The following is an 11,160-nucleotide window of genomic DNA, read 5'->3' as shown; positions in this document are numbered from 1 at the left end:
CTGTTCCCTTTCCCCATCTCCCACACCTGCCTGCCACAGGCCGTGCCAGGAAAAGGCCGCTTTTATGGCATTCTGGGGCCAGAGGAACATTTCGGGATAGATGTGAGAGTGAAATAAGAGCCTGGCCGGGTGAGTCATGGCTCAGCCGTGCTCTCCATGCCGAGGGGACAGCTGGTGGCACTAACAAAACATCTCCCTAGAGACATCGTCTGGCAGCCAGCCCCCTCCTGCTTTTTCCAGCTGTAACCACGGGACAAATAAATAAACACTGACAGCTTCCCTTCCTTCCTCCCTCCCTTCAGGGTTCTCACCTGTCCCTCTCCTCCTGCCTCAGCACCACAAAGGTTTCAAGGAAGGGCTGGAAACGCTCCTGTCCCACGAGGTTGAGCTGGGCAGTGCCCAAATCCCGGTGTAAGCTGCTCCAGCTGGGCTGAGCCCCAGCTGAGGGATGCTCTCACCTCTGTACCTGCCTTATCTTCCCAGCCAAACCCTCCCTGGCTCAATCTTCACACCCCTGCACATGAGGAGCCTTGGCAGGTGCTGCTGCCTCCCCAATTAATTCCAAGCCCAACTGGGAGTTAATGACAGCTCCCAGCAGCATGCGAGCTCCTGCTGTCGTTTCCTGGGACCAGCTCTGGGGGAAAGAGAGCTCCAGCCCTGCTGGAGCTGCTCCGAGCACAGGAATTTCGGTCCTGCAGCACCCAGAGCCAGGGCAGGGCCTGGCAGGGTGGCTGTGTCACCTGCACGGAGGTGCCAAACCCTGGCTGGCGCCTCACTGGGTGCTCTAGCACAGCTCCAGGCTGCGGCAACTCAGGGAAAGCTCCGTCCTGCTGCAGCCAGAGTGCTGGGACAGCTGGGGAATCATGGGGTGAGGGAAGGGGAGGGGAAGGAAAGGAAAGGGGAAAGGAAAGGAGAAAGGAAAGGAAAGGGGAAAGGAAAGGAGAAAGGAGAAAGGAAAGGAGAAAGAGAAAGGAGAAAGGAAAGGAAAGGAGAAAGAGAAAGGAAAGGAAAGGGGAAAGGAAAGGAAAAAGGAGAGGAGAGGAAAGGAAAGGAAAGGGGAAAGGAAAGGGGAAAGGAAAGGGAAAGGGAAAGGCAGGAGGAGGAGTTGGTTGGCTGTGCACAAATCCTGAGGCTGCAGCATCCAGGGAGTGACCACTGGGCCCGAGGGGCACCCTCAGTTTAATGGGAAATTCCTCCTCCTGGAGAGAGGGGCTGGAGTCTGGAGTGAGGAGTGCCACCAGCCCTTGGGAGCCACCGGGAGCCCCTCAGGAGTCACGGGGACCACGGCACATCCCTGGGCTGGGACACTGTGCTCTGTCCAAGGGCTGGTCTGCAGTTGGGGTTGGACAAACACGAGCTTGGACGGGGCTTGGAGCAACCTGGGACAGTGGGAGGTGTCCCTGCCACGACAGGGGGTGGGATGGGACGATCCTGAAGTCGCCTTCCATCCCAAACCAATCCAGGATTCTGTGAAACCAAGGCTGGTTTGGGGCTGTGCTGCTCAGTCTGGGCAAGAAACCCTCCAGATGACTTTGAAATGTCATTAAAGTTATTTTCATGCAAGGGGGCTCAGTGTATCTGTTTAAACAGCAAATGCACCAAATGATGCTTTAAATATTAATACAGGAGGGTTTCTCGCTGAATTTAATTTTCCCGATTGATTTCAAGCTGCTCTGGATAGCACAGGGAGGAACATTTGCTATTTTTGCTGCCTGTAAGAAGAGGTAGGAGGCAAAGAAAAGCTCCTGCTGCTCTTACAGGTGGGCAGGGAGGAGGAGGAGAAACTGGAAGGAAAACAAGAACAAGGCAGCCAGTCCCAGCAGCTGGGAAAATGGGGAGGGCAAACGTGGGGAAAAATCTATTAATCTTGATTTCAGATTTTCCTTTGCCTGCAGAAAAAAAAGTACGAAGAGGAAATAGACCCAATTTATGAAAGCTGATCAAATATGCATTCATCTATTTAATTGGAAATGTTATTAAAGAGTTGCAGGTATGAGCCAGATCGAGAGCCACCAATTTAAATGTGATTTAAATAATTCTCTCCCCTTTCCAAAAGGAGATAAAGGTTCATTTAATCCCTCCTGGCCTCTCTGGATGGCCCTGCTCATCCCTGTTCCCTGAGGACAGGATGGACTGAGCCTAAATCAGCCTTGACTCCCCCAAATCCAATGTGCAGCCAGACCCCGCCTTCATTGGAGGGAGAAATAATTCCCATTTACCTGTCCTTGGGCATGGGAGACACAGGAGCTGTAAATAAGCACAGTGGTAACACAGAAAAGAAAGCCCCGAAGTGTTAAAGGATTTCTTTTTTATTTCTTTTTTTTTTGTAAAGCAGCTTTTGATGCCTCCAGTGCTGCTGGCAGAGCTTTGTGGGGCTGCTCCTGCTCCCAGCCTCAGCTGCTCCACGGCCTTTTCCTGCAGCTTTTCCTTGGGAGAGCACAGCCCTGGGCTGGCAGCAGCCCTGGGAAAAGGTAGCCTGAGCCAGGGGGAAAAAAGAATGGATCAGAATCACCCAATTTTATGAGGAACTACAAATTCCAGCTGCTCTCAGCTCCTGGGGTTCAATTCTCGGTGGTGCTGAGGCCCCCGCTCTGCCTGAGCTGGATCCAGGAACATCCAGCATCTCCCAAAATCCAGCTCGATGTGAGTCAGGGAGGAGCCCAGAGCCAGGAATTGTCCTGCTCACCTCAGGGCTGGGGTGACAGGACAGAGGAGCCCCTCAGGGAGATGTCCCCAAGGGAATGTGGCCCTGCTGTCCCCAAGGAGGGGCCTTGGGCACTTTTGGGGTCCAAACCCGCCTGGGCCATGCACTCCCAACCCGCCCCAGGGAGTGATGAATCCACCTGTGGAGCCTTCCCAATCCCCTTCCCTTGATCCCGTGAGCTTTTGGAACCAATACAGCGAGAATAACTGGGATTTATTTCTTTATTCTCCCAAAAAACCCCAATGGCTTCTTTTTATTCAAAGCGAATACAATTTATGTTACATCCCCAGCAAAGCCCTCCCACCCCCTTTGGGGTACCCCCCACCCCCAATTACAGCCAGTGCCAGGAAGATGATCCACGTGCCCCTTCTCTTCACATTTCGTGCTTTTAGCAATTCAAAACAACATAAATTCTGTCTGGAGACCCCAGAGCTCAGGTTTCTACAAAAGGCCGGCATAAGGGATGGACAAGGATGAGTCCATGCACCCCTTGTGTCTGATTCCATCCCATTCCTTCGGAATTCCTTGGATTTTAACCTTTCCTGATTAATGACGGAATGGAAATGCTCTGGGATGAGGCACTTGCACTGCACCTGACAGACTTTGTCGGGGCTTTTTGCCAATTAAATAATTAATTACAGCCTTCCAGGCAGTGGGAGCAGCCTCACAAATTTTACAGATTCTCGTGTCTCTGCACTTGAGAAAAAGAACAAAATGAAATGTTTTCTTCAAAGGCACTGGTGTGAGTTTTTCAGTTCTGATGAGGAATGGCACGCTGAGGTGGAAGAGAGGAATTTCCTCTTGGGAGAAGCATTTGCATGCTGCTCACTGCTGCTTTATCCTGGAGCAGGGAGGGGAAGGAGTGGGATGCTCCCCAAACAGGAGGCAAAACCCAGTCTCCATCCACCAGCAGAACCAGCCCCATCCCTGCTGGCAGATAAAGAGCTGAAGCACAAACCAGGGGATACAGGAACACGAAGCAACGGCACAAGGAGTGAAAAATCGAGAAATTTATTTTAAAAAATGGAGTAATTTCTTTAAAAAATCAAGTAATTAAAAAAAACCCAAGTAATTTCTTTTAAAAATCAAGTAATTGAAAAAAAACCCAAGTAATTTCTTCTAAAAATCAAGTAATTGAAAAAAAAATCAAGTCATTTCTTTTTAAAAAAATCAAGTAATTTCTTTTTTAAAAAATAAAGAGATTAGAAATAAAATCAAGTTCTTAAAAAATGGGTGTGCAGAGGTGAAGGGCATTTTGGTTTGGTCCCAGCAGAGGAGATGGGATTTGCCACGTGTGTGACCAAGCTCAGCTCTCGGGGGGTGGTGGCAGTGGTGAGGGGTGCCCGGGGTTCCCAGCCTGAATTATGCCAGATCATTTGGCTGCTGGAATTTGACCTGGTGGCTTTAAGGACAGGGAGCAGCTGTAGCCCCCAAACCCGCTGGAGAAAACCCCGTCAGGCTGCCCAGACCCCTTAAAGGAAGGAATGGTGCAAACCTCTCACAGAGCCACGGTGGAGCTGAGAGGAGGAGGAGGAGGAGGAGGAGGAGTCAAGTCCCAAAATGAACCCCCCGAATTCTTACACCTTGGTTCACCTCAGGACAGTTTCGTTATGCCAAACGCCTCGGTTTAGTCGCTCTTGCCCGGCTTCTGCTCGGGGTTGTCCTTCCAGATGCGGATGGTGAGGCAGGTGGCCATGGCCAGCCAGCCCAGGTAGGGCAGCAGCAGCAGCGCTGCCACCGAGTTGATGCGGTACCAGGAGCACGCGGTGCCTATGGCCAGCCCGTCCAGGAGCAGGATATCGATCAGGGCCTGCGGCAGAGAGAACACGGTGATTGCAGGCTCGGGAGAGCGGCACAGCCCCGCCCGGCACCGCCAAAATATCCCGGGCCAGGTTGTGGGGAGGTGGGACAGGGATGGGGGTGTTCGCGCTGGGGCGATCCCAAACCCCAGGACATCGTCCCTGGGCTCCAATCAGAGGGATCTGAGTGTGTCACACCGGGGGCTGAGACTAATTAATGTGCTCTTCTCTGCTCATTATCGAGTCCCGCAGATTAACACCCTGTTCACGGCGCGCGTCCCCTTTGCTGACGACAGAACCCGCTCGTGGTGGTGGCCGTGGCCACTGAACCAACTTTCCAATGCCACCTTTCACCCCCAGAGTGGCAACATCCAGGTGGAAACGCAAATCCCCATCTGTGCCCCTGTCACTTCAGGCTCTGGCACCTGAGGCAGTGCCTGGTGGCCCAGCCCGGGTGTGGCAGTGCCCCAGCCCCGCCCTGGCTGTGCCCGATAAGCCCCCGGCAGCTGCTCCCCGCCGGGGATGCCGACAGTGCTGTTGTCGCTCAGGGTGTGACCCCCCAAAGGACTTTATCTCCCAGCCCGGACCCTTAACTGGGGGGTGCAGCCCTGGCACTGCCCGGCCCCATCTCCCACCTGGCTATCGGAGCGGGCCGAGGCTGGAGGGGGCTGATACTATTGTCCGGGGGCACGGGCAGCTGGAGCTGGGCTAAAGCTCCCTGTACGGTCACATAATTCTCCTCAGCACCGCTCCAAAGCACCCCAAACCCGGCTGAAAAGCCCCAGTTACCATGTTCAGGTTGCGGGCACCGAAGAACAAGGGGGGCCATGCCCAGTTCAGCGCCAGCTGAGCCCCGTAGAGCCCCAGGGGGACGATGGCCTTGCTGCTGCAGCCACCCAGGTCGTTCCACACCAGGTAGGAGGCGTAGCTGTGAGGAGGGACACTCGTTAGTGCCCGCAGCCACCCTTGGGAGGGCCAGAGGAGCGTTTTCCCCGCCGGGGGTTTGCAGGAGAGCTGTGTTTGCACAGCAGCATCCACGTCAGGCACTGAGCTGCTCTCTGGGAGCAGGGACAGGACCCAGGGAACAGCTCAGGGGAGGTTTAGGTTGGGTATCAGGGAAAGGTTCTTCCCCAGAGGGTGCTGGGCACTGCCCAGGCTCCCCAGGGAATGAATGGGCACGGCCCCGAGGCTGCCAGAGCTCCAGGAGCGTTTGGACAGCGCTGCCAGGGCGGCCCAGGGTGGGATTTTGGGGTGTCTGTGCAGGGCCTGGAGTTGGACTGGATGATGCCCTTCCAGCTCGGGCTATTCCATGATTCCATTCTATGATTCCATGTCCCTCGCTCCTCCCAAACCTCCCCTGCCCCACACCTGAGCGGCTCCTGTCCCCTGCCCAGTGCCATGGCTGGTTGTGGCACCTCCCCCAGGCTGTGCCCCCGCTAGCGCAGTGCCAGGCTCACACCTGACATTCTCTGCTGGTCCAGGATACCCCAAACCCCCGGGCAGAGCCTGGCAGGGCTGCTGTGGCTGTGCCAGGGGCAGCAGGACGGGAGGCAGCGGTCTCAGCACTCACCCCATGCCCGTGTACAGCACGGTCCAGGCCACAGGGAACACTCTGCGGGATGGGCACCAGGAAGGCTTTTTCAGCTTCTCGTACCACGCTGGGATTTCCTTCCGGTTGAGGAACCAGCCAAGGAAACCTCCGACGTGGGGCAGGACGGTGAAGCCCACGGTGTAAGCCCACATCCTCCCTCAGGGGCTCAACGTCTCCTTTTTCCGGCTCTAAGTTAAAAACAAAGTCCCAGCATCACTTTTAAAGGACATTTTTTTCCCTACTTCCATCCTCTAATTCCGTGTTCCACTTCAGCCCCCAAGGCAGATGGACAGGATTTAATGTGTTTAGTCCCCTCTGCCCCTCTCTGAAATGGGGATTATTCCAGTCTGGGACATTTTCCCCCCTGATTTTCCCACTCTTTCACAGCTCCCTGCAATATTCCTGCGAGGTGGGAGGACTGTGAGCAGACAGGGCTGCAGGGGCTGTCCCCATCCCTGCTCCCGAGACTGGCAGGCTCTGAGGTGCCTCCTGGAGCTGCTCCCCCTCCTCTGCTGCCCTCAGGATGAAAACCCAAACTCCGTTCAGACTTGCCCATGATTTTTCACCGTGGATTTCTATTTTAATTTCTCTTTTGAAAGAGGTCTATGAAAGAAAAATCGTTCCAGCGGCTTGAAGTGCTCCAGGAACCCACAGCAGAGGGGACTCCCACCTGCGCAAGGGGTGAGCTGAGGCTCAGGGGGAGTTTCTGGATTTGCTCACGGGCTGCCTCTTGGATAAAACCAAGGGAAAATTGCTTTAACAATAAAAACATTCCCACCCAACGCAGGGTAACACCAGGACACATCCAGAATTCAGTGCTTTTCCCCTTTCTTCCCCTGCAGAGCTCCGAACCTGCCACTCTTCCATCCTCCCCAAAACCCCCTTCCCTCCGGATCCATCCCGGAATCAAACCCCAATTAACATTCGTCAGGGCTGCCACGCAGGGGCCGCCAGGAGCGCAGTTCTGTGCTGTCAGCACGAGCACAAAATGCACCTGGGAAGGTTTGGGATTTAGGAATGCAAGAGGAGCACGGAGCAGTCCCTGAGCCAGGGAAATGTCCCGGAGCCCGGAGCACTGCTCAGGAAAACAGGGAGTAGAGGATGGAACTGACCTGAACAGGCTCTGGGTGGGATTTCAGTTCGCAATTAACACCCGGCTGCACCCTCAGCTAATTGTTCTTGTTGTTAGCACACCACAACGTGTTTGGGAATGCGGTGGGAGCCGACTCCCACCTCACCGAGGAACAAACACCCCAGGCACCAACCAATTCCTTCATCTGACAATTTATGGCACTCTTAATTAGCCACAGAACCAGGAAACGACTGAAAACGGAGACAGATCCCAGCTCAGTCCTGCTTTAAATGTGACCCAGCCCCGCCGAGTTCTGCTTCCCACACACACCGCAGGAACGGAATATGGGAAAAGCGGATTTCCCCCAATTCCTTTGCAGCTGCAGAGGCGAAGGAGGGTTGAAAAACTTTCTTTTGCCTCGCAGTGCCGTCCCTGGAGCTGCCTGAGCCTTACCTGGGTCAGTGCCTCGCTCTGCCTGGCCGAGGGAAGGGCTTGGACATCCAGGACCGGCCCGTCCCGCCGCCGGCGATCCCCGTATGCCGCGGTTGGCAGCGGGGTTTTACCCAAATAGCCCCAAACTGGGCGGTGGGGTGGGGCTGGATCAGATTAAACCGGGGAGCTCCCGCTGGGGACAATCACCGGGAGTTTGGGGTGCTGGAACCCGTCAAGGGCACGGTGGCTTTGGGGCTGGCACCGCCGGGATGGACCCAGATCCGCACCTCGGGTCACATCCCAGAGCGTGTCCCTGGGGTGGGAACGGGACAGGAGCTGCTGTGCTGTTCGGTGTCCCTGTCACACTCAGGGGGTGTCCCTGAGTTCACCCATGTTCACGGGCTGTCCCTAACACACTCACAGGGTGCCCCTGCCACACTCAGGGGCTGTCCCTGCCACATTCATGGTGTGTCCCTGTCATACTCATGGGCTGTCCCTGCCACGTTTGTGGGATGTCACTGTCGCACTCATGGGGTGTCCCTTCTGCATGTAAAGGGTGTCCCTGCCACACTCCTGGGGTGTCACTGCCACATTCACAGGGTGTCCCTGTCACACTCCTGGACTGCCCTGCCCCTGCCGTGCCCCAGGCGCTCATTAACACGCCATTAATTAACCAGGTGCTTCCCGGGGCCATCTGTGTGCGGCCCTGTGGCCGGAATTCCCTGGCGGGTAAAACGAAGCTGTTCGGGCGTGTGAAATGGCAGAGGGAAAAGCCAGGAATCAATTTCCATCAGGGAGCTCTCTGCCAGGGCCGGGAGAATGAAACGCTAATTCCCAGCAGTTCTGGGTCATTACCTGGATTTCATGGTGGAAGGAGTGGGGCTGGCTCCTCACACGCTGGGATTTTGCTGCCGCAACAGGAACCAGGAAAATCTCCTCTTTTACGGGGCTCCCAAGAAAATTTCTTTTTTTGTGGGAAGAGAAAGAAAGGGGAAAAAATGCTGTAAAAAGCCAGGTTTTCAGCCAGCCTGAATCCTGCCCTGCCATGGGCTGGTCCAGTGGCATTCCCACTTCCAGTGACAGATGCAGTGCTCGTTAATCACAGCCCCACCACCTGCATCTCCTCCCGGAGCCTGTTGCTATTTGCGACTGGAAATTTGTGTCATGGAATGATGCAGCTCCCAGAAGAGCCCGAATGGTTTCCGTCGGAGTCAGGCCCTGCTGTGCTGCAGAGCTCTCAGCCCCTGCTGCCTCCACCAGCCCCTGGCAGCTCTGGCAAAAAGCACAAAATTGGACAATTTTCAGCTGGAGATTTTCCTCCCCCTGGGCACGAGCCCAGTCCCACGTTACTGGATGACTTGGTAGGAATGTGCCCAGGCTGGTTTGGAATTTAATGTGCTGGAAGAATGAGGAGCTGAGGGTCAAATCCCAAGGATCTGGTGAATCTGGGATGCTGGGAATGCTGCTGGTGATGGGGGAATAGAAAATGGGAAGAGGAAAAAATAACAGGGGCAGTTCCAGGCCTTCAAATTGTGTCTTTGCTGAACTTTAGGGCAAAGAAAGGGATCAGGGAGTCACGGAATCGTTTGGGTGGGAAGGGACCTTAAGGATCACCCAGTGCCACCCCTGCCATGGGCAGGGACACCTTCCACTATCCCAGGCTGCTCCAAGCCCCGTCCAGCCTGGCCTTGGACACTGCCAAGGATCCAAGGGGCGCCCACAGCGGCTCTGGGCACCCTGTGCCAGGGCCTGCCCACTCTCCCAGGGAACAATTCCCTCCTGATTTATTCACATGAAGACCTGAGGTGCACGGGAAAGTGGGAGGAGATTTGCCCCTGGTGGCTGCCAGCGGGCTCCCATTCCCTCCTGGGCACGAGGATGTTGGACCTGGCTGGCCTGGAGCCAGGAAGAGCCTCTCTTGCAGTGTTTACTGGGTGGCGATGAAGCTGAAATTTGGCAGGAGACAGCGAGAGGGAGGCAGAAAGAGCAGGATCGGATTTGGGAAGAGCCTTTGGTGGCACCAGCAGTGCTGGATTTACCTGTGGCACGAATCCATGCACACGGGATGAATCCATCCCAGGGGACGTGTGTGGTGCCCCCGGGCTCCCTCCTGCTCTGGGCACGTGCTGGAGCAGGGAACAACCCTGGGAATGCTCTGGAAAGGCTCCTCCAGCACATCCCTGCCTCTCCCCTTGCTCCCATGGATTTAAACCTCGATACCTCTGCGTTGGATCATTTGTCAGTAACACAGGCTGAGCTGCTGAGGCTGCTCTGCAGCAGAACCACGTCCATCCCGCGGCTCAGGAAAGAGCAGGATCGGGTTTGGGAACTCCTTGGTGGCACCAGCAGTGCTGGATCCATTTACCTGTGGGACGAATCCATGCACAGACTCCCCCAGGGACGAGTGTGGTGCCCTCGGGCTCCCTCCTGCTCTGGGCACGTGCTGGAGCAGGGAACAACCCTGGGAATGCTCTGGAAAGGCTCCTCCAGCACAGCCCTGCCTCTCCCCTGCTCCAACAGATTTACACCTCGATATCTCTGCTTTGCCTCATTTCACAGCAACCCAGGCTGAGCTGAGGCCGCTCTGCAGCGGAACCACGTCCATGCCATGGCTCGGGACAGTCCGGATTTGGGAGCCCCGGCTCTGCCGCATCCCTGCAGAGTGTGGCACACGCAGAGCTCGGTTACACAACGCTGTTTGTTTTCCTCTCCTTAGCAACCCCCGCACGTTGTCCTCGGAGGTGCTCGCTCCGTGCAAGATTAATTGCTCAAATAGAAAGGCCCCGTTAACCTGAATATATTATTGAAAAGCAGCATATTTCAATCTGCCCTAGATTTGAAAATAGAGATGCCGGGTCAGCTGTTGGCATAAATCTGCAGAGCTCCTGGAAGCCGGCGGAGCTTCCCTGATTTACATCGGCAATAAAGGCGGCCTGGATCGGCTGCCAGGATGGGGACTCGCCTGGCTGCCGCCAAGGACGTGGCAGGGGACAGGCAGGACCCTCGTGGCCATCCCTGGGACCTGCCAGCCCTGCCACTGTGGCACAAAACATTTCCTTGTGCTGGACTGAAAAAAAAAACAAACCCAAAGCACCACCCTACTTTTATCTTTAATTTAAAAAAAAAACCACATTCGTATGGTTTTTTTGGTGATGCTGCCATGAAAATCCTGGATCATATGAAGGGATACAGGAATTTCCAGCTGGTCAATTGGGGTTTTTCCATGTGGGCTGAGGTGGGCTGGAGCCCCCAGCCCCTCAGACTGGATGTAGAATGAGCAGGGAGCTGGATTTCCACCTTCTCCCTGCTAGAGGGAATTTTTTTAACGGGTTGGTTTGGGGATGAAAGCCCAGTTTTGAGGAGTTCTGAAGCTCTGCCTGTGGGGTGCACAGGGGGCTGGAAAGGGCTGGAGGAGGCTGGAAGGGAAATGGAAAGGGAGATGGAAAGGGGATGGAAAGGGAGATGGAAAGGGGGATGGAAGGGGGAGATGGAAAAGGGATGGAAAGGGGAGGGAAATGGGATGGAAATGGGATGGAAATGGGATGGAAAGGGAGATGGAAAG

At 55.3% G+C, this 11,160-nt stretch overlaps 1 protein-coding gene across 3 annotated transcripts; it reads right to left on the bottom strand.

The window, feature by feature from the left end:
* Window positions 1-3,859: 3,859 nt before the first annotated feature.
* Window positions 3,860-8,878, bottom strand: TSPO2 (translocator protein 2). 3 transcript variants are annotated; one of them, XM_017727221.1, is made up of 4 exons: window positions 8,454-8,878; window positions 6,074-6,282; window positions 5,293-5,431; window positions 3,860-4,514 (listed from the first exon to the last, which is right to left on the bottom strand). In XM_017727221.1, the coding sequence occupies exons 2-4, from the start codon at window positions 6,244-6,246 to the stop codon at window positions 4,332-4,334; spliced, it is 495 nt and encodes a 164-aa protein (XP_017582710.1). In that variant the 5' UTR covers window positions 6,247-6,282; window positions 8,454-8,878; the 3' UTR covers window positions 3,860-4,331. The 3 variants fall into 3 exon arrangements, with proteins under 3 accessions (XP_017582710.1, XP_017582709.1, XP_017582711.1); XM_017727220.1 differs by lacking the exon at window positions 8,454-8,878 and adding an exon at window positions 7,620-7,723; XM_017727222.1 differs by lacking the exon at window positions 8,454-8,878 and adding an exon at window positions 7,207-7,452.
* Window positions 8,879-11,160: the final 2,282 nt, after the last annotated feature.

The sequence above is a fragment of the Corvus brachyrhynchos genome, unplaced genomic scaffold (genome assembly GCF_000691975.1).
Source record: "Corvus brachyrhynchos isolate BGI_N302 unplaced genomic scaffold, ASM69197v1 scaffold72, whole genome shotgun sequence".
In the NCBI taxonomy this organism is placed as follows: domain Eukaryota; kingdom Metazoa; phylum Chordata; class Aves; order Passeriformes; family Corvidae; genus Corvus; species Corvus brachyrhynchos.
This window is presented reverse-complemented; position numbering and strand designations above follow the sequence as displayed.

Excerpts from the sequence above, each read along its gene's own strand:
- TSPO2 (XM_017727221.1), bottom strand. The coding sequence starts at position 6,246 with ATGTGGGCTTACACCGTGGGCTTCACCGTCCTGCCCCACGTCGGAGGT. Across the intron at positions 5,432-6,073 it reads GTGCTGTACACGGGCATGGG|CTACGCCTCCTACCTGGTGT; the intron begins GTGAGTGCTGAG and ends CCCTCCTCACAG. Across the intron at positions 4,515-5,292 it reads GTGCCCGCAACCTGAACATG|GCCCTGATCGATATCCTGCT; the intron begins GTAACTGGGGCT and ends TCTCTGCCGCAG.